The sequence below is a fragment of the Medicago truncatula genome, chromosome 5, assembly GCF_003473485.1.
Source record: "Medicago truncatula cultivar Jemalong A17 chromosome 5, MtrunA17r5.0-ANR, whole genome shotgun sequence".
NCBI lineage: Eukaryota > Viridiplantae > Streptophyta > Magnoliopsida > Fabales > Fabaceae > Medicago > Medicago truncatula.
Window position 1 is genome coordinate 39,556,525 of NC_053046.1, and position 21,458 is coordinate 39,577,982.

Genomic DNA, 21,458 nt, shown 5'->3' on the forward strand with positions numbered 1-21,458 from the left:
AAAAGATGGTAGGGATGTAGGATCCACAAGAAATTAAGCCTTATTTTTGGGAGCCTTAACTCATTTTTCTATCTTTGAAAGTCAAACACTAACATCGTGATAGACGTTTCCTTAAATAGACATTTTAGTCTTTAAATTATAAAATCGGTTAGTTTTATATTTCAAATTTACGACATGACAATTCAGTCTCATAAAGTTACAACATATCAATAAATTTAGTCATTTTCTCAAATTTTACACTTGATTTTAAATATTCCATGATGATTTTTGTACACTAAAAGACTATTTAAATCAATATTTACGTCTTTAATTAATTTTAATGGATATCTACGGATAAAAATCCATGCGTTACAAAAGAGTAAATGTTGAAGAACATCGAAAAATTAATCTCTTCAACAAAAACTAACATGTTGTAATACAATATTAGTATATATGGTCAGAAGTTCGAGCCAATATACGTGAACAAATATATGTTACATCAATTTTTAAATGAATCTCAATTACTTAAACGACTTGTCTCTTATATCCGTTACGAAGTCAAGCAAATCAAAAAAAGAACACTGCGTGTGATTATATTTGTTTCAACAAGTGGCAACTTCCATTCCTTGACTACGCTGTTTCCTTATCAAATCACCAATTAATTTCTTCTTCACTTCTCTATCTATGATGTGATCATAGCGTGGACTTTGTCTTATTTCCTCACACAAAACAACAAACACATATTATAATTTAAAGACTTTTTCATAACCCTTCGATTCACACCATTTTCTTCATTCTGTGTTTTCCTTAGATGAGTGTTGTGTACTTTTCTGAGGATAACAAAGAGAGAACAAAAGAATAACACTTTCATCATGGGAAACACTTGCAGAAAACCAGTTTGTCATGATTCCTCACCAAGTTTATTTGGTCAGTTTATAGTTATTCTTATCATCTTTTTTTTACATCCCTTGTTTCCTCTTTGGTGACACTAAGTGTGTGTATGTGTTTTTTTTTCTTTCCCTTTTGTTTGTATTTTTGCTCTTTAACTTTACTTTTAGTGTCATTAAGGTTGATGTTACCACAGCCTTAAATTTTAATTATTGTTTTGTGATTTTAGTGAATGCTTTCATATTTTTCTCTTTTTTCTGTTCTTTATTTGTTTATTGTTCCAAAATCCTTGGTTTTCTATGATCAAAATCATGTTTGTTTAAATTTTGTTGATAAAAATTTCAGGTTCTTGATAGTTCTGAATAATGAAAAAGGGGCAAGTTCGTTCATAACTGATATTTGTTCAGCAAGAAACATCCAGTCTATGCTTTAAGTTTCAAATTTTAATACTCTATGGTTATTTGTTTATTATTGTTTTCATCTTTTTTTTTTTTTTTTTTTTTTTTTTGTGAGCAGTGTTCCTCCAATTCAAACTCTAAGCTTTCTAATTTATCCTTAACCAATTTATATTTTTGTTTAAGCTTCCTTTTGTTTGTACCAAACTTAGATATTAAGCTGGTTCAATTAGTAGGCTTGTTTGGCATGTTCAAAATATTATGGTGTATGACAGTGTTGTCAGAACCAGACAAGTCAGTTCAATCAGTTGAGCCGGGAATAGGATTGTGGAACGGTTGGTTCTAGCCCCTTAGAACCTGTTTGAACCGCGGTTCAACTATCGTTGATTCAACGCGCTTTCTTTTTTCTTTTCGCATTTTTCTAGTGGCTGTTTGTGTTTGGACTTATATTTCATCTACTCACAGGAAGTACAAATACTCAAAGTAACATAAAGCAGACTTCGGATTCTCCTGACCAGAAAACCGATTCGAAAACTTCATCATCAAATGATGACAAATCGATCTCTAAAGATGTTAAGTCCTTCAGCTTCAATGATCTAAAGGAGGCAACTAGGAACTTTCGGCAAGAAAATTTAATAGGGGAAGGAGGGTTTGGATTCGTCTACAAAGGATGGATAGATGAAAACACTGGTGCTCCAACAAAACCAGGAAATGGAATTGTAGTAGCCATTAAGAAGCTTAAGCCAGAAAGTTTTCAAGGCCACAAGGAATGGCTTGTATGTGCAACATAAACACTTGCATCAAACTTTTTTCTAATTGGTATTGGTCTTTCTATGTATTAGCTGATTTTCTACTGTTTTTTGTTTGCAGGCAGAAGTCAATTATCTAGGCCAACTTCACCATGAAAATTTGGTGAAGCTTATTGGTTACTGTTCAGAAGGTAAAAACAGGCTTCTGGTTTATGAGTTTATGCAGAAAGGAAGTTTGGAAAATCACCTGTTCAGAAGTAAGTAATAAATTCACTTGCAGGGTCCTTTTGATTTGCAAAAGAATAAGTACTTGACAGAACAACATAAATTTTCAAGTTTTTGTGCCGAGATGAGACGTAGTTTATTCTCATATTCATTATTATTTTTTCCTGTTTCTGCAGAAGGTGTTCAACCAATTTCCTGGATGACACGGATCAGTATTGCAATCGGTGTGGCAAGAGGACTAGCATTCTTACATTCCCTTGATGCAAATGTTATTTATCGTGATTTAAAGGCTTCCAACATCCTACTTGATTCGGTATGTTACACAGAAAACTTAACTTGTGTATTCGGGGTGACTACATCTGGTTTTTTACATATAAGTCTCAATTCTTACAGAGTAGCGCCGAAAAATTTATGTAGGATTTCAATGCGAATCTTTCCGATTTTGGCTTGGCAAGAGATGGTCCTACCGGAGATAACACTCATGTTTCAACTCGAATTATTGGAACTCATGGTTATGCTGCTCCAGAGTATGTAGCTACAGGTACATTTTTCATTTTCATTAACGATTTTTATTCTGTCTTATGCATACGTATGTTCATGGTTTCTAAACGTGTTGACACTAAACAGGTCATTTAACACTAAGGAGTGATGTATACAGCTTCGGCGTCGTCTTGTTAGAGTTACTAACAGGAAGGCGTGTAGTCGAAGATGATAGACAGGTATACACTGAAGAAACGTTGGTCGATTGGGCAATGCCTTTCCTGAGTGACAGCAGAAGAATATTGAGAATCATGGATACAAAGTTAGGCGGTCAATACTCAAAGAAAGGAGCTCAAGCTGCAGCTGCGCTTGTTCTAAAGTGTCTTAATACTGATCCTAAACATAGACCAACCATGGTAAATGTTCTAGCTGCATTGGAAGCATTACACTCCTCAAATTCATTTCCAAAGAAACCAAAATCTGGAACTGATAATCATAACTCAGTCCCAAGGACACCGAAATCTGGAACTGAAAATCATCATCCAACCAAGCATTCTAGTCATCATCATTTACATAAGTCAATTGCCAATACTACTAGAAAACATTGAGATGCTTTTCTACTAGTGTGGACTAATGCTTATGCATTCCAATTAGTGGTTTGTTCTTTTCATTATGTAGCCAAGTGAACAATTTCATGTTCTTATTGAGAAGCATCATTGTTAGCTGTCTTAGACAGCTATGGATGGAAAAACTTAGACCTGTAATTTTTAGACCATTATATTCATTTAATTTATAGATATAGATTTGTGTCATTCTTTTTTCATTGCAACATTGAAGTAAATATGTTTATATTGGGAAAAACCCAAGTCCCACATCGGATAGATAAGACTCTTGAGAAGAGTTTATAAAGAGGAGACAATCCTCACCTTACAAGCCGGTTTTGTAAGGATGAGTTAGGCCCCAAATTACAACATGGTATCAGAGCTTGTCGAAGTCAAGGGCCGCCTAAACCTATTCATGCACTAAGCCCAAAGAGTGTTGGGCGTGAGGGGATTTTGAAGCATGCTACTATAAATTCAATCATATTGCACTGGTGCAATCAATCAACAAAAAATCATAAAGAAGTCTGATTTATAAGATCAAAACCTATCTGCCAGCTTAGAAGTAACTGCTCTCAATTTGGAACAGACCTTTCCTGCAGGTGATCCCTTAATTAGGTCACAAAGAAAAGCCCTAGCAATCTTAATGTTTAAAAAAGATCCCAATATGTGAATTTTGGCATCAGCAATCACAATCCTTGTCTTAGAAGCATTCTCAATTGCAAACTTGGTCTTACCAAGTTTTCTAGACAATCTTCCAATTGCACGAGACAAGTGATCGCCACGAAGTGTCTTAACATCCTTGATCTCAAAGGACTCAACATAGAGTTCATCTAAACGCAGAAGAGCAATAGCATCTATAACATCAAAACCAAGCATGGACAAAATCAGCACACTTTTGCAGGTTACTAATATCAGGTGTATCGTCCCTTGTCTTCAGCTCAATTTTCCGAGGCTTCAAATTCATTCGGATGTCAATCATCATCTGCTCATATATAGGAGTATAGATGTCCATCCAAGCTTTCCTAAGAGGGGTATAACGATGCGGTGGAACTGAACCTGACCGGTAGAAATATCACGAGGCTCAAACTTCGGCTTTGGTGGCAAAACTTTTGATTCAGATGGGACAGTGTCAACTTCCATTGAAGATGTTTTGTTAGACTGCATTATGCAACTGTACAACAGCTCGAAAATTTGATTTAAAATATAAACAAAACATGTCATTTGTTTTAGGTTCTTAAAGGTGGTGGTCAGTTACTTTATTTGGGTATTGATTGACACCTGTTTATGAATTTGTACAGTGACAGCTTGTATTTTTTTTTTTTTTGGGCGACCTCTTGAGCACACCTTATACCTTATATTAAAGGTGAACTGCTGTTAATATAATTCATTTTTGATTCTTCAAAAAAATAATTTAACTCTATGAAAAAATCTAATAATCCCCGCTTCTTAGTTACTCCTAACCACTCTCCAATAGCAAATATTTGATTTAAACTTATTTTAGTTTCACTATTTTCACTAATTTATGATTTTAACTCCTCTATTTTTTAATACAAAAATATAGTTTTTGGTTTTAAATTTTTTCTATATCATTTCGTCACAAAAAAAATAAAATTCTATATCATTTAATTTGAAACATATTTTTGTTGATGTGAGTGACAAATCTTGCCCAAAATATTAAACAAGAAGAAAAAAGAAAAGATAATACGAACATATTTTTGAGACATGCTTTTGATTTATTCTTGATTATTAGAATATAAAATATTCATTGTATAAATTATTAGTATATTTATATTAGTTAAAGGTAATTGAGGCCCAAGTTAGAGATATTTGATGCCCAAAATACTTGATGTTCAAGTTAGAGATACTTGATATCTACATCAGGATATTATGTCTACCTTAAAAATAATTTGATCTCTTGGTCTGCAAAACAACAATCAAATTTATCTCGCTCTAGTGCTGAAGTTGAGTATGTACAGTGTTGCTAATGTTGTTGTTGAATCTTGTTGGCTTCAAAGCCTACTGTCGGAACTCCAGTGCTTGATCATCAAAGCCACCCTTGTCTATTGTGACAATGTTAGTATTGTTTACATGTCAAGTAATCCTATCCAACATAAACGCACAAAACACGTTGAAATGGATATCCATTTTGTGCGTGAAAAGGTTGCTAATGGTCAAGTACATGTTTTACATGTTCCATCTCGCAATCAAATAGATGAAATTTTCACCAATGGTCTTCCGCTGCAATTATTTGACGATTTCAGAGAGATAGTCTCAACACTTATCAACCTCCCGTTTTGACTACGGGGATGTATTAGAATATAAAGTATTCATTGTATAGATTATTAGTATATTTATATTAGTTAGAGATAATTGAGGTTCAATTTAGAGATACTTGATGCCCAAAATACTTGATGTCCAAGTTAGAGATAACTTTAGACCCAAGACAATATCATTATATAAATACACATTACAAAATAATGAAACAGGAAGAACAATTTTTTCAATGATATTTCTTAAACATAATATGAACATGCAAGAATTTGACATAATAGACGAGCATGGCTTTATTTTTTTTAAAAAAAATGAACATAACATTAAAAACATAAAATGTTCAAAATATTGACATTAATATCAACGTAAATTGGCCATTAGATTAGAAATCAAAAGCAAAATAAAATAATTTTGTAGCATGGAAACATCTTGTTTTATTGTTTTGGAACTATAATCAAAATTCATTATACTTTTATGGATGAAACACTTATTAACCTTAAATTTTATTTTAATCTAGGTTAATTTTTTGGTAACTTACTTATTTTAATCTCAGTTAATTATGACTTTTGAATTTGGTTTCTACGAAATTTTTAATTAATTTTTGTTCTTAGCATTATTAATTTTTACCAAAAAAAAAAACCTTAATCCCTGTTTTAGTCTTGATAAAAGCAATCGATATTGTCCTCGTGAGTTTAGCTCATTCGGGATAATACATAGTATATGCAAGGTTCAGGGTTCGAACCCCAACCACCACAAAAAAAAAAAAAGCAATTAAGATTAAGGGGTTAATGAGCTCCACTAAAAGACAATTATTCAAGACAACTTAAACTCTTATGTGGAACAATTCAAGACAACTTGAATTCTCTTGTTCAGAAAAAGACAACTTCAATTCGATTTTAAGTACAACAATTTTTCGTCAGACGTTATTTACCAAAACCCTCTTCCTTTAAAAACTTAAAGATTAACAACAAAAAAAGTCTTTGCTAAAAGTCATAATTTTGTAGGGACTAAGAAAGTTTTAACCCTATATAAATATTCTAAATGAGTCCTCGCCTCTCAATTGCTCCTCACCATTCTCCAATAGCAAATAGTTGAATAAAATGCAATTTTAGTCTCACTTTTTATTTAATCCGTAATTTTGATACCTCTAGTTTTAAATACAATAATAAAAGCTCTTGATTTACAAAAGTTAAAAAATATGGTTTTAATACCTCTAGTTTAAGTTTTTCATGGCATTATGTTAGTGGTTTTAAAAATAAACATAATATTAAGAAAAAAAATATGTATATTAAAAGAACATAGGTATTAGTACAGCTACTACTTCTTCTCTTGTTAATAGTAGCCCAAAGGGATACCCTTTCTCCTTTTCTCTTTAGTGGCAGGAGACTTCAATGTTATGATGCAAAGTTTGTGATTTTAATGGTGTTCTGATATCACACCTTCAATTTTTTGACAACACACTATTGATTGGTGAGAAAAGTTGGGTAAAAATACAAGGTCTCTTAGGGAATCTCTAATCTTAAAGTGAATTTTCATAAGAGTAAGTTAATTGCGGTTCATGTTCTTACTTCTTGTATTTGTACTCTTTTATATATGTTTCTTTGTTCCATGCAACTGAATTCTTTCATTTATTTTCACACACATTACTTTAAAAAACATGCAAACTCCATTAAAATCTTTAAAATTGTGTTTTCACCAACTCATGAAATAATCTGAAACAAGGACATGAAATTGAAGAGTACATAATACAACCGAAACAAACTCATCCGCCGACATAGATATTTACATGTGATTGAACCTTCCACTTGCATTCAAAAGTCCATAATTCCTCTTTAGCAGACCATACATCAATTTCATTGCAAAAATCTGTAGTTTGTTTTTTCAGACCGTGCATGGAGTGTTCCTCTATCTATTATGTATTGACAACTACAAAATCCACCCTTTAAGGTCATTCGTGCGTGAGAGTTGTTGTTGCACAACCAAAACAGATGCACTACTATTAAGATCAGGTGAAGCAAGAAAATCACCAATAGCACCAAGTTCTGGAAATTCACTCCATTCTGCTAATCCATCAGTTTGAGGAGATTGAGTTTCATGTCTTCTCCCAACTATAAAGAAATCATGTTCGTTCACAATCTCACGTAGAAAAGATGCTGTTTGTGATCCATTCTTAGTGAAAACTTCTTGATACCTCACATTTTCAGCATGTTTAAATTCTTCCAACATTTCATCACCAATTACCATGAACTCCTCCAATTCTTCTATGTTTTCCTTAGCAATAAGACGGTAAACAACTAGGTTGATCTTAGGATTATTCATCGCTCGTTTTGCTAAACATAAGACCTCTTCATCATCGTCATTTCCACCTAAATATATGATGGCTAATCGAGTAGTGGAATATTCTGATTTAATAGATGTTGGTTTCTGCATTGAATTAGCACGAGTTACAAGGATTCCAACGGAACATGGAGCAATTTCAAGTACTCTCCGGTTCAATGCTCTTAGTACTTTCTTGTCATCAGATTCAACTTCACCATCACTTGACCATCTTATATGAAATGGAAGAATGATGATGGTTGCAACTTTGTCCAATGCAAGATTACAAACATCTTCAAACATGAGATTTGGTGGAGATATTGCTGTGTAAGTGTTTATTGATACTGCATTTTGGTTATCATGCTCATAGATATCGAAAGCGAGGATAACATTGTCCGAGTATGATTTAGATGAAGTAGATCCTGATGCTTGTCTTTGAAGGCGATGATGAATGAAAAGAGGTAAGGCTCTTCCAACAAGCTCAATTACATGAAGAACATCAACTGTGATTGGTTTTTCTTGTGTTGGACAACATAAGTCTAGGAAATTTGTTGCTGCTGAAATATGGTTCTGTTTTTGAAGTGTTACTAGTATTCTTAGCTCTGAGTTTCTTTTTAAGCCCATCATGTTCCTTTTTTGGTATCCAGCATATTTTCTCGATGGATCATATAATAACTTCACCGACCAATGCACAATGGTTGCTATAATCATTATACTTATCATCATCATTCCAAATGTTTTCCTATTAATAATCTGCATACATACATAAAATTTGAATAACAATAGTACTCCATATACAATTAAAGTATGTTTTCAAATTGTTCTAAATTGTAACTCTCTCTCTTTCTCTCTCCCCCCTCTTTGGTCCCTACTAAACTATAGAAATATAATAATCCATCCTTACACTGTTATTAATCCATCAAGTTAGTCTCCCAGTTACTTTAAAATTAAGAGGCATAATGATAGTTCAAGGACTAACTCAATGGATTGAAAGTCGATTGGAGACTACTTGTTATATTTCTATAATTTAGTGACCAAATAGAATAGAGAATGGTAGTTTACGTACTACTTATATAATCAGACACATAAAAATATTGTGTCTCCTTTTGATCCTTCATTTATAAATTATGGCTCTTATAGCTATAAAATTTGGAAGTATTTTAAATAGCTATGAGAACTAAAGATAAGATAGAAATGAGGAACTGAAATCAAAAGAAATTTTTTCGAGGAGGCCAAAGTAAAAATATCATATAATAAAGGACGAAAAACACTTGAACCGAAAAAAAGTTAAATGCAATACTTGATCGTCAAATGCAGAACTGTAGATGCCAACTTCGATCACACCTTTAGTGTTCAAAATGAGGGAAATACACAAAGCATCAGTGACAGGCATCTTGCAACAAAGGGCAGTTATAAAGCATGCTGTCATTTTGACCAAGTGAGTTACAAGGACCGCTAAACCAGTATACACCATAACAGATGATGAAACATCCATTGAAAAATCTGCTTTCAACACACAAGTGGTTACAAAGATTGGCAAAAAGAATGTTGTACAAAAAAACTGAAGCTTCTTAACCAATGCAGATCCTAAAGGAGGTCCTTCAGGAACAGACAGTCCCAAAATGAAAGCTCCTATGGCAAATTCTTGATTAATCTTAACTGACAAAATGCCAAAAACAAAAACCATTGAAATGATAACATAAAGGTAACTATCCTTCACAGGTCTTCCTTCTGGTGTACGTTTGATGATCCAAAACATTATTGGTCTACATACCAATGGAATTAATACAATTAATATATAAAGTAAGAATAAGTTTCTCAAAAGTGTTGTGGAATCAGGACTAGTCACAAGAACAACAATATTGCTTTGAATAATCGCGGTTAGTATGTCACAGACCAAAGCCGAGGACAAAGACAATCTACCAAGCTCTGAGTTTTGGATTTGAAGTTCACTTAGGAGTGAAGCGATTGTTCCAAATGTACTTAGACTGTGAGTTAACATTGCCACCAAGATTCCATTGCCGCCATCTATTTTTTGAATGGCTTCAACTTTTCCAGGCAATGTTAGTAATGGTATAAACAAAACACATAATGGTACAGAAAATCCAATTATTGAAATTATCCATGCTTTCTTTCCTGTCCTTGTTATCAAGCTGAAATCCATTTGTACACCGTTTATGAAAACGAAGAACATCATACCTAATGATGAAATTGATGAAATTACGTCATGAGTTCCATATGGAAATAACTTGTCCATGTATGTGTCCATTGGTTTTAGCTCAAACGAGACACCTAGAATCAACCCAGCCTACAAATGAAATGAGTATTGTGTTTAATTTCAGCTATCTAAAATACTCTTCACAAAACATTTGCTATGTCCTCTTAATTAACTTCTTGATTTATGTGAAGAAGTTACCTATGGAAGAAATGAAATTAGAAACAAAATATATTCTTTGAATGCAATTTAACTTTTTCTTATAACTACGATTTATCCACATGAATATTTAGAATCATGATGGTTAACATCGATTATGATAAACTCTTTGTTAATCAAAACATGCACTAAAGAAAAGATTTTTTAAAAAAAATATGTCAATTGGATTTACTTACAATCATTTGTGGAAGGAATTGAGGGAGTCTCAAAGGTTTGAGAAGGAAACTACATATTTGAGTGAGTGCAAAAATGATAATCAACTGTAACTCAAACAATGTTAAGAAGGATTTCATTGGTCTCCTTCCATTATCGTGGCCACCCCATAAACCATCTGAAACAATATGGGGTGGAGCCTCAAAACAAACTTTGTATATTGGTCCATTCAATCTTTTAATTTCGTTGAACAAAGTATAATTTGAATTTATGCTCATTTTGTATGACTTAATCCACAAGAATTGAAATTAGAACAAAACAATTCAATGGAGAGAAAAGAAAGAAAGAAAGAAAATAACAAGCTAGAGATTAATGACTATTTGCTTTATGTTCTGGTTCATTTTATATTGTCTATGAGGATGAATAATTTTCATTATAGTCATGAAGGAGTGCTTTGGTGTAACCGACAAGGTAAATAGCTAAGCACCTAAATTTTAAACATGATTGTTTAAGTAATTAAGTTGGCATGATTGTTGACATTTTTGTAACACCTGTGAAACAAAACATGTTTATTACTAGTTTAGACCGTACAATGCTATATTTACATGTGCACGCGATTGAGATCTCTATTTAACTGTTATAGTTATAATTAGACAATGAGAGAGGGAGGGGAGGGGGGAATGGGATAGAAGAATGAGTTGTTCTTTGACCAGTTCGATTAAAATAAACTAGCATATAGCGTCCTTCCACAAAAAAAAACTAGCATAAAAATATTGAATGGATGTTTTAGCCGAAATTTGTTAGATTTTAGTCCAATTAATATTTATATTTAAATGTTTATTTTGTATAGGTCCAATTTAAACCTTCTTTATTGTCGAAAGAAGATCATGATAAAAATTGAAAATTTCTTCTCACTCAAGTGATGTACATATAACCAAGATATGTTAGATAGTATGAGGGAATTTTTGTTTCATGGAAGTATGAAACAAATGGGGTATACTCAGTTATTTCAAGGTACACAATTCCATTGGTTGCTTTCAACATGGAGAGAGCGCGACAGGAGGAGGTCTAACCTCCTCATGCTATGTTTTAGGTGCTAATACATTCCCTTAACGTAACTAACCCCTGAACTTTTATTCTCTTAAAATTTAGGGTTTATTCCATCTTTTTCCCTTTTCCTTGAAAAAAATTAAAGCTCAGTGATGGACTTAAAATTTAGGCTTAAATGCGTTTTTGATCCCTTAACTATTTATTTGGTATCGCTTTGGTCCCTTAATTAAAAAAAAGATTGTTTGAGTACTTTATCTTTATCTCCGCTACCTGTTTTGGTCCCTTCCGTTAAAAAAATTCAAAAAACCGTTAGGGTTTATATTATTCATCTTCTTCCTTATCTTTCCATCATCTTCTTCATAATCTTCATCATCAACAACACACCAACCCAGAAAAAAAAAATCTTTTTCATCATCATCTTCATCAAATCTATAAACATAATCAATTTCATAACTCAATCAACAACCAATTTGTTCACTAAAAAAATCACTTTAATTTACCAAACAACAATTTTTTTTTTTAAAAATCAACCATCTCCATGCCTGCAAAACCCGCAAAAACAGACGAAGGAAAGCTAAATCCAACAAATAAAGCAAGAAATAAACACTGCCTTGTTCTTTGTTAGATGAAGAGGACAATGATTTTGTTTCAGAGTTTAAAGATCTACCATTAAATTCCAACAAACACTAATTTTAGATCTTGAATGGAACTGAACAGAGAGAGAAAATATGGGTTCATAGATTTTCGATGAAGAGGACAATGGTTGCAGATTTAGTTTGGTTCATTGAGAATTCGATTTGGAAGGGATGTTTATGAAATTCGATTTGCAGATTTGGTTTGCAGATTCGATTTGGACAGTGGAATTGATTATGTTTATGTTATGAAATTGATTATGTTTATAGATTTGATGAAGATGATGATGATTTTTTTTTTCTTCTGGGTTGGTATGTTGTTGATGATGAAGATCATGAAGAAGATGATGGAAGGAGAAGGAAGAAGATGAATAATATAAACCCTAACGGATTTTTGAATTTTTTTAACATAAAGGACCAAAATAGGTAACGGAGATAAAGATAAAGTACTCAAACAATCTTTATTTTAGTTAAGGGACCAAAGCGATATCAAATAAATAGTTAAGGGACCAAAAGCGCATTTAAGCCTAAAATTTACGAATCAACGCTAATCAATAGCTTGATATCGAAAAATCACCACGACATTTCTATATCCCATTTTCTCTATTTCAGTCTAATCTCTATAATAAACAATGTTTGATGATTGGCAATACCTTTTTTAAAAAGAAAATACTCAGTCATTTATTTTCTGTTACAATTAAGTTTTTCCATCAAATTTCTTATATTTAGTGCTCTAAAGTTTTCATTTTCAATTGAAAATTTTACAGAATATAAGTTCTGCCTACCCACTCTCTTAACATATAATTTCCAAACACTATTTTGTCAAGAATTCAAGCTACTTTTGCTAAAAAAAATAATAATTCAAGCTACTAGCATTATTCTTTAAAAATGTTTAAGCTACTAGCATTTTATTCTATTTTAAGTTTTTTCATTTAAACATCAAATTTCTATTTGAACACAATTCAAAATATTTTTCCACTTCTAAGTCCAACCCTGATCTATATACATATATATATATATATCTTAGCAAATTCTTGAATATTATTAAATTTTCACTATTGTTGTAAGCTACCAAATTGCTCCTGGAATAGCTAGGGGATTGACATATCTTCATGAAAAGTGTAGAGTCTGTACCATTCCTACGTGAGGCCAGAAAACATTCTCATAGATTCTGATTTTTGTCCAAAGGTTGCAGACTTCAGCCTAGCTCAATTTTCCTGCGGATTTTGCCAAGGATTGAGGTTCCCAGGTAATACCTTCGAAGGTAATTGTTTCCTTAGAATTTTAAGTTCCGCAGGAAAATGTACTGCGGATATTCTCGCAGTAAAATTCGCAGTAAATCATCGGGTCAGTTTTTAAGGAATTTGCCTGCCCGTGAATTTGATACCCGGATCATATCCGCAGCAAAAGACGTAACAAAATCCCAAGGAAAATCCGCAGGAAATGTTTACATAAAAACAAAAAAAATTACAGGAAAACCCTCACCTAACATTTCAGTTTTTTATCGCCAATTGGCATATAAAAAATTCATTTTGAGAATTGGAATCAAATACATCTAAATGTCTACTATATAATGATAAAACTAATCCAAAATATTTATTATTTTGGTGTATTCTATTTGAGCAAGGAGTTGAGTTGCTAATAACACAGTCAGTCAAGTCTTCAATAATCACGTCCCTTTTACAATATTTCCTGCAAGATACCGATTTGAGAAGATCCAGTTTCCAGAATATTAAGCATACATCTCCCCAAACATACAATTACTTGGATCTAAGGTTGTTAAAATTCAGTTGAGATGCCTTGTACCAACATAAAAAAAAAAAACAGTTGAGATGCCTATAATTGAAGAAAATATAAGTTTCACCATAGTGATTCATGATAAGAATGTCCAACATGCATGATATATCAACGTGGAACATTAAGCATGCATTAATTTATTGGAGATGGCTGATCTTGCCAACAGTAGGGGTAAAATATATGAAATTACACCGTAGAAATTTGAAGTTCCTAATCATAGTATATGATAAGAGATCAAGATCAAATAATACTGCTAAAATAAAATATAAGAAATGTTTATCTAACGACCATTTTTAAGAAATAAAATTATGAGTAAAACATGGAAGTTCTTACAGGTTGGTAACTCGGCATGTATAAAGCTTGCCTAGGATGACCAAGAAGCTGTCCATACTGCAATTAGACAGTAAGCAATTACAGTTAAAGCATCAATATTCTTGAGTTGGCATTTGGGATACCTGTGGATTATATATGATAGGTTGTTGAGAAATGATATTTGTACAACCATTTTTGTACAACTTTCTCTCTTGGATTCACATTATACCTGTAACTATTCAATATCCTTATGAAAAATTAATCACATCGGAACGTTTCCGCGGTCGAATCCATTTTGAATTTGATAAATGCATTGCTTGTGAAGTATGTGTTCGTGTATGTCCTATTCTCTCTCTTCCTTTTTCTCTCTCCAATATTTTTGATCAATAAGAAGAGAGAAAAAAAAATTGTCATAAAGGTTGTACCAAATGGTTGTTCAAATATCATTGCTCTATGTAATATACAAAGCACTATATAGTTCTACAGTGTCAGTTATCAGGTAATCATTGAACTCCTACAAAGCACAAAATGGTTGAGAAAATGATTGAGAATTACTAATTGCCAGCCCTTTTGATAATTAGTTTATATATTAACTAATTGCCGATCGGAAGGGACTTCTGCCGGGTCCCCTCACTCCCATGAGAGGAACAAGAGGCTATCTAGCTCCAGATGAGTGGATTTCGGGAGTTTCTATAACCGCTAAAGCCGATGTTTACAACTACAGAATGATGCTTTTCGAGCTCGTGTCAGGAAGAAGAAACTCTGATCCTTCCGAATTAAGATGGCCATGTTAGATTCTTTCCTACTTTGGCTGCAAACTCAGTACACCTAGGTGGGAATGTGATTAGCCTTAATAATGTCAAATGAAAACATCAATGTTAGGAGAATTTGTTAATATATAAACTCGTTTTGCTGTTGATCTCGACAATAGTTGGTTGTTAATATAGCATTATATAATTGTTAACATCTACCAATGAGTAGTTGGTACCCTAAAACAACAAACAACCAATTTTAGAGTTTACGCGATCAGCGGTGGAGCTTGAAAGAAATATTTTAGGGGGCCAAATACATTAGCAAATAAGTTTTAGTGGCAAAGTGGTTAACAATTTCAGTTTTTAACTGTGTATTCAGTTCAACCAAATTGAAGTGGGTCGAATAAAGGAAGGTTTCAACTAATTAGGAAAATGGTAAAGGGTGAAAATTCATGCTATGATTTATGGGTTAATGGGTTTAATTTTGAGATGTGGAGGGAAAAACAAAGGATATTAAAGAATATTATCTCCAAAGCTTTAAAAATAGAAGGTGGGTTGTGACTTAAAATAAGGTTTCTTCTCTTAGATACTTACTACCCACACTTTATTAAAAGTCGTTTTAACATTTTCACACATATTAAAAAATATAGTTAATTTTATATTTAAAAAGAATTTATGAGTAATTTTACAAAATGTTTAAATATAATTTTGGTCTTTATAAATATTTCAATTTTTCGTTTTAGTTCACCTAAAATATTTCAATTACGGTGGAGCTGTTTTGCTATCCTCTGTTCATAAAATTTCAATGTGGACTGATTTCAACCACGTTTCTTGCTAGATAATTTTCTTGTTTGTCATTCTCTTCAAGTGAGAATGAATTTGTTATTCTTGCTAGACGTTTTTTGAGGAACAAAATTTTGTTTTCATTTTATCAATGAGTAGAATGAATTTGAATTTTGTAACCAAAAAGAAAACGAGAATGAATTTGTATTTGTTCTCTTTTAAATACATTTTGATGTTCCATGCTTTCCAATAGCCAGCCTTTCATTTTAATCATCATTTATTCTCATACATATTACTTTATAAAACATGAAAACTCAATTAAAATCTTTAAAATTGTGTTTTCACCAACTCAAGAAATAATTTTTAACATGGACATTAAATTAAAGAATATGTAATACAACCAAAAAAAACTCATATGGCCTGGTTGGACCTTCTACTTGCGTGACCATACAAAAATTTCATTGCAAAAATCTGTAGTTTATTTTTCTGACTATGCATGAAGTGTGCCTCTATCTAATGTCGTTTTTTTTTTTCGATAGACTCTATCTATCATGTCTTGACAACTACAAAATCCACCTTTTAAGGTCATTTGCGCGTGAGAGTTGTTGCTGCACAACCAAAACAGATGCATTACTATTAAGATCAGGTGAAGCAAGAAAATCACCAATAGCACCAAGTTCTGGAAATTCACTCCATTCTGCTAATCCATCGGTTTGAGGATATTGAGTTTCATGTCTTCTCCCAACTATAAAGAAATCATGTTCGTTCACAATCTCACGTAGAAAAGATGCTGTTTGTGATCCATTCTCAGTAAAAACTTCTTGATACCTCACATTTTCAGCATGTTTCAATTCTTCCAACATTTCATCACCAATTACCATTAACTCCTCCACTTCTGCTATGTTTTTCCTAGAAACAAGACAGTAAACAACTAGGTTGATCCTAGGATTATTCATCATTCGTTTTGCTAAACATAAGACCTCTTCATCATCGTCATTTCCACCTAAATATATGATGGCTAATCGAGTAGTGGAATATTCTAATGTTATTGATGTTGTTAGTGTTGGTTTCGGCATTGAATTAGCACGAGTTACAAGGATTCCAACGGAACATGGAGCAATTTCGAGTACTCTGCGGTTCAATGCTCTTAGTACTTTCTTGTCATCAGATTCAACTCCACCATCTCTTGACCATCTTATATGAAATGGAAGAATGATGATGGCTGCATCTTTGTCCAATGCAAGATTGCAAACATCTTCATACATGAGATTAGGTGGAGATATCGCTGTGTAAGTGTTTGTTGATACTGCATTTTGATTATCATGCTCGTATATATCGAAAGCGAGGATAACATCGTCTGAGTATGATTTAGATGAAGTAGATCCTAATGCTTGTCTTTGAAGGCGATGATGAATGAAAAGAGGTAAGGCTCTTCCAACAAGCTCAATTACATGAAGAACATCAACTGTGATTGGTTTTTCTTGTGTTGGACAACATAAGTCTAGGAAATCTGTTGCTGCTGAAATATGGTTCTGTTTTTGAAGTGTTACTAGTATTCTTAGCTCTGAGTTTCTTTTTAAGCGCATCATGTTCCTTTTTTGGTATCCAGCATATTTTCTTGATGGATCATATAATAACTTCACTGACCAATGCACAATGGTTGCTATAATCATTATACTTATCATCATCACTCCAAATATTTTCCTATTAATAACCTGCATACATGCATCATATTTGAATAAGAATAATAGACCATATACATATAAATTAAATTTTCAATTTAGTCTAAACTGTAACTCTCTCTCTTCTTTGGTCCCTAAACTATAAAAATATAATAAGCCATCTTTACACTGTTATTAATCCATCAAGTTAGTCTCTCGATTAGTTTAAAAATAAGAGATATAATGATAGTTCGAGGGCTATCTCGATGGATTGAAAATCATTTAGAAACTACTTATTATATTTCTATAATTTAAGGATCAACTAGAATATAGAATGGTAGTTTGTGTACTACATGTATATTCAAATACATAAAAATATTGTGTCCCTTCTTGATCCCTCGTTTCAAAATTGTGGCTCTTATAACTATAATATTTGCAACTATTTTGAAATAGCTATGAGAACCAAAGTTTAGACAGAAACGAGGAACCAAAATCAATTTTTTTTCCAGGAGGCCAAAATCAAAATAATCATATAATAAAGGACAAAACATATTTAAACTGAAAAAAAAAGTTAAATGCAGTACTTGATCGTCAAATGCGGAATTGTAGATGCCAACTTCCATCACGCCCTTAGTGTTCAAAATAAGGGAAATACACAAAGCATCAATGACAGGTATTTTGCAACAAAGGACAGTTATAAATAATGCTGCCATTTTGACCAAGTGAGTTACAAGGACCGCTAAACCAGTATACACCATCATAGATGATGAAAAATCCATTGAAAAATCTGCTTTCAACACACAAGTTGTTACAAAGATTGGCAAAAAGAATGTTGTACTAAAAAACTGAAGCTTCTTAACCAATGCAGATCCTAAAGGAGGTCCTTCAGGAACAGACAGTCCCAAAACGAAAACTCCCAAGACAAATTCTTGATTAATCTTAACTGACAAAATACCAAGAACAAAAACCATTGAAATGATAACATAAATGTAACTATCCTTCACAGGTCTTCCTTCTGGTGTATGTTTGATGATCCAAAACATTATTGGTCTACATACCAATGGTATTAATACAAACAATATATAAAGTAAGAATATGTTTCTCAAAAGTGTCGTCAAATCAGGACTAGTCATAAGAGCAACAAAATTGGTTGAAATAACTGTTGTTAGTATGTCACAGACCAAAGCCGAGGACAAAGTTAATCTACCAAGCTCTGAGTTTTGGATTTGAAGTTCACTTAGGAGTGAAGAGATTGTTGAAAATTGACTTAGACTGTGAGATAACATTGCCACCATGACTCCATTGCCGCCATGTAATTTTTGAATGGCTTGAACTATCCCAGGCAATGTTAGTAGTGGTATAAAACCAACACATAATGGTACAGATAATCCAATTATTGAAATTATCCATGCTCTCTTTCCTGTCCTTGTTATCAAGCTGAAATCCATTTGTACACTGTTAATGAAAACGAAGATCACCATACCTAATGATGAAATTGTTGAAATTACGTCATGAGTTCCATATGGAAATATCTTGCCCATGTATGTGTCTAATGGTTTTAGCTCAAATGAGACACCTAGAATCAACCCAGCCTGCAAATGGAATGAGTATTGTGTTTAATTTTCTTCATTTGTGTGAAATGATCAAATAGATTGGTTATTGTGGGACAAATAGAGTAATGAATTTCAAATGAAAATTACAGATGGAAGAAATGAAATTAGAAACAAAATCTATTTTTTATATGCAATTTAACTTTTTCTAATAACTTTGATTTATCCACATGAATGTTTAGAATCATGATGGTTCACAACGATTCTGATAAAATCACCGTTAATCTAAACTTGCACTAAAGAAATAATTCTTCTAAAAATTATGTCAATTGGATTTACTTACAATCATTTCTGGAAGGAATTGAGGGAGTCTCAATGGTTTGAGAAGAAAACTACATATTTGAGTGAGTGCAAAAATGATAACCAATTGTAACTCAAACAAGATCAAGAAGGATTTCATTGGTCTCCTTCCATTTTCGTAGCCACCCCATAAACCATCTGAAACAATATGGGGTGGAGCCTCAGAACAAACATTGTATATTGGTCCATTCAATCTTTTAATTTCGTTGAACAAAGTATAATTTGAATTTATGCTCATTTTTGTATGACTTAATCCACAAGAACTGAAATTAGAACAAAACAATTCAATGGAGAGAAAAGAAAGAAAATAACAAGTTAGAGGATGCATGAAGGAGTGGTTGAATTTATATTGTCTATGAGCATGAATAATTTTCATTTTAGTCATGAAGGAGTGCTTCGGTGTAACCGACAAGGTAAATAGCTAAGCAACTTAATTTTAAACATGATCATATAAGTAATAAAGTTGGCAAGGTTGTTGATATTTTTGTAACACCTGTAAAACATAACATGTTTATTACAAATTTAGACCATACAATGCTATAATTGGACAATGAGAGAGAGGGGAATAAATGAATGAGTTGTCCTTTGACCAGTTCGACTAACTTGAAAAACTTCTTGTATGATTAATAAACTATCGTATAGGATCCTTAAAAAAAAAAACTAGCATAAAACGTATATATTACTACTATATTACTGTAATGACTTGTGATAAGCACGTGATTGTTTGTAGTAACTCAAATAGTGACATATATATATATATATATATATATACACACTCCTGAGTGTACCAAAGATGAAAGCTTGGATTCTTACTAGAATTTCGTTTTTAATAATATTGAAGAAAATGAAGAGACTGATTTAGCTTTTAATGGAGATGAATAGTTTGAATACATGTTGAAGCTTCAAAAGGAAGCAGGGTTTGAAAGCACGAAGAAGAAAGAACTGAAGCGTTAACACGCTTGTGCATAGAAGTGAGAATTGATACATGACTCACTTAAGTCATGTTTTAATCTCAACCCTTTCTTTTAATATGAGAGCTACAATATTTTCTTATTATTCTCGCATAAAGATAACATTCTTAATTACTGGCCATATGTAGAATGTATAACTTGACTAATTAAAAAAAAAAAAGAAAAAAAAAAAGTGGATGCTTGGAAAGAGAATGACACTTGTGAATTGTTGCAATAAGAATAACTTTACTTTAATACTTCCTCCGATCTTATTTATAAAAAAAAAATTAATTTTTAAAATACATTGAATAATTTATGTATATAGTCAAGAATCTAAATCAAATTCATAAATTATTCAATATATTTAAAAAGTCAATTGTTTCTTGTAAATAGAACCGGAGGAAGTATATATATATATATATATATATATATAATTCGTCAACCTATAAAATTGTATGATGGATAAAAAATTGATTAATTTTTTATATGTAGAACGTAATTAGACAATGAGAGAGATAAGGGAATAAATGAAATTATCTTTTGACCGCTTTGACTAACTTGGAAAACTTATTGTAAGACCAATAAACTAGCATATAGCATCCTTAAAAACCTAGTAGGCAGTAGCATACTCCCTCCGTCCCAAATTGTATGATGTTTTGGCCATTTCACACGTATTAAGAAATGTAATTAATATTGTGTGGGGAAGAGAAATTATGAGTTGTTTTACAAAATTATCCTTAATAAATGGTATGGAAAAGATAAATGAAATAATTAAAAGAAGGGAGAGTAATTAATAGTTAAGGATATAATAGGAAAAATAACATTAATATTTCATTGGTATTGTAAAGCGACATATAATTTGGGACAAATTTTTTTTCCAAAACGACATACAATTTGGGACGGAGGGAGTATAATGTATTTATTACTACTACTCCCTCCGATCCTATTTATAAGAAAAAATTGACTTTTTAGATTCATTGAATAATTAATGTACTTGGTATAGAATGTAGACCAAATACATCATTTATGCAATGAATCAAAAAAGTAAAATGTTTCTTATAAATAGGATCGAAGGGAGTATATTAGAGTAGTGACTCGTGCTAAGCGCATATATATATA

At 32.2% G+C, this 21,458-nt stretch overlaps 2 protein-coding genes and 1 pseudogene across 2 annotated transcripts; 1 reads left to right on the plus strand and 2 right to left on the minus strand.

Annotated features, from left to right (window-relative positions):
- Positions 1-635: 635 nt before the first annotated feature.
- LOC11434725 (probable serine/threonine-protein kinase PBL18) lies at positions 636-3,528 on the plus strand. Its single transcript, XM_003617102.4, has 6 exons — positions 636-906; positions 1,728-2,038; positions 2,133-2,268; positions 2,413-2,549; positions 2,654-2,777; positions 2,864-3,528. Exons 1-6 carry the CDS (start codon positions 852-854, stop codon positions 3,322-3,324), a joined length of 1,224 nt encoding a protein of 407 aa, XP_003617150.1. The 5' UTR covers positions 636-851; the 3' UTR covers positions 3,325-3,528.
- Positions 3,529-3,855: 327 nt separating this feature from the next.
- On the minus strand, positions 3,856-4,482 carry LOC11435210 (RNA-binding protein pno1-like; annotated as a pseudogene).
- Positions 4,483-7,515: 3,033 nt separating this feature from the next.
- LOC11421450 (cation/H(+) antiporter 4) lies at positions 7,516-19,627 on the minus strand. The gene is made up of 6 exons (XM_003617106.2): positions 19,373-19,627; positions 18,064-19,071; positions 16,436-17,533; positions 14,305-14,361; positions 9,206-10,213; positions 7,516-8,658 (listed from the first exon to the last, which is right to left on the minus strand). The coding sequence occupies exons 1-6, from the start codon at positions 19,625-19,627 to the stop codon at positions 7,516-7,518; spliced, it is 4,569 nt and encodes a 1,522-aa protein (XP_003617154.2).
- Between the last annotated feature and the right edge of the window lie 1,831 nt (positions 19,628-21,458).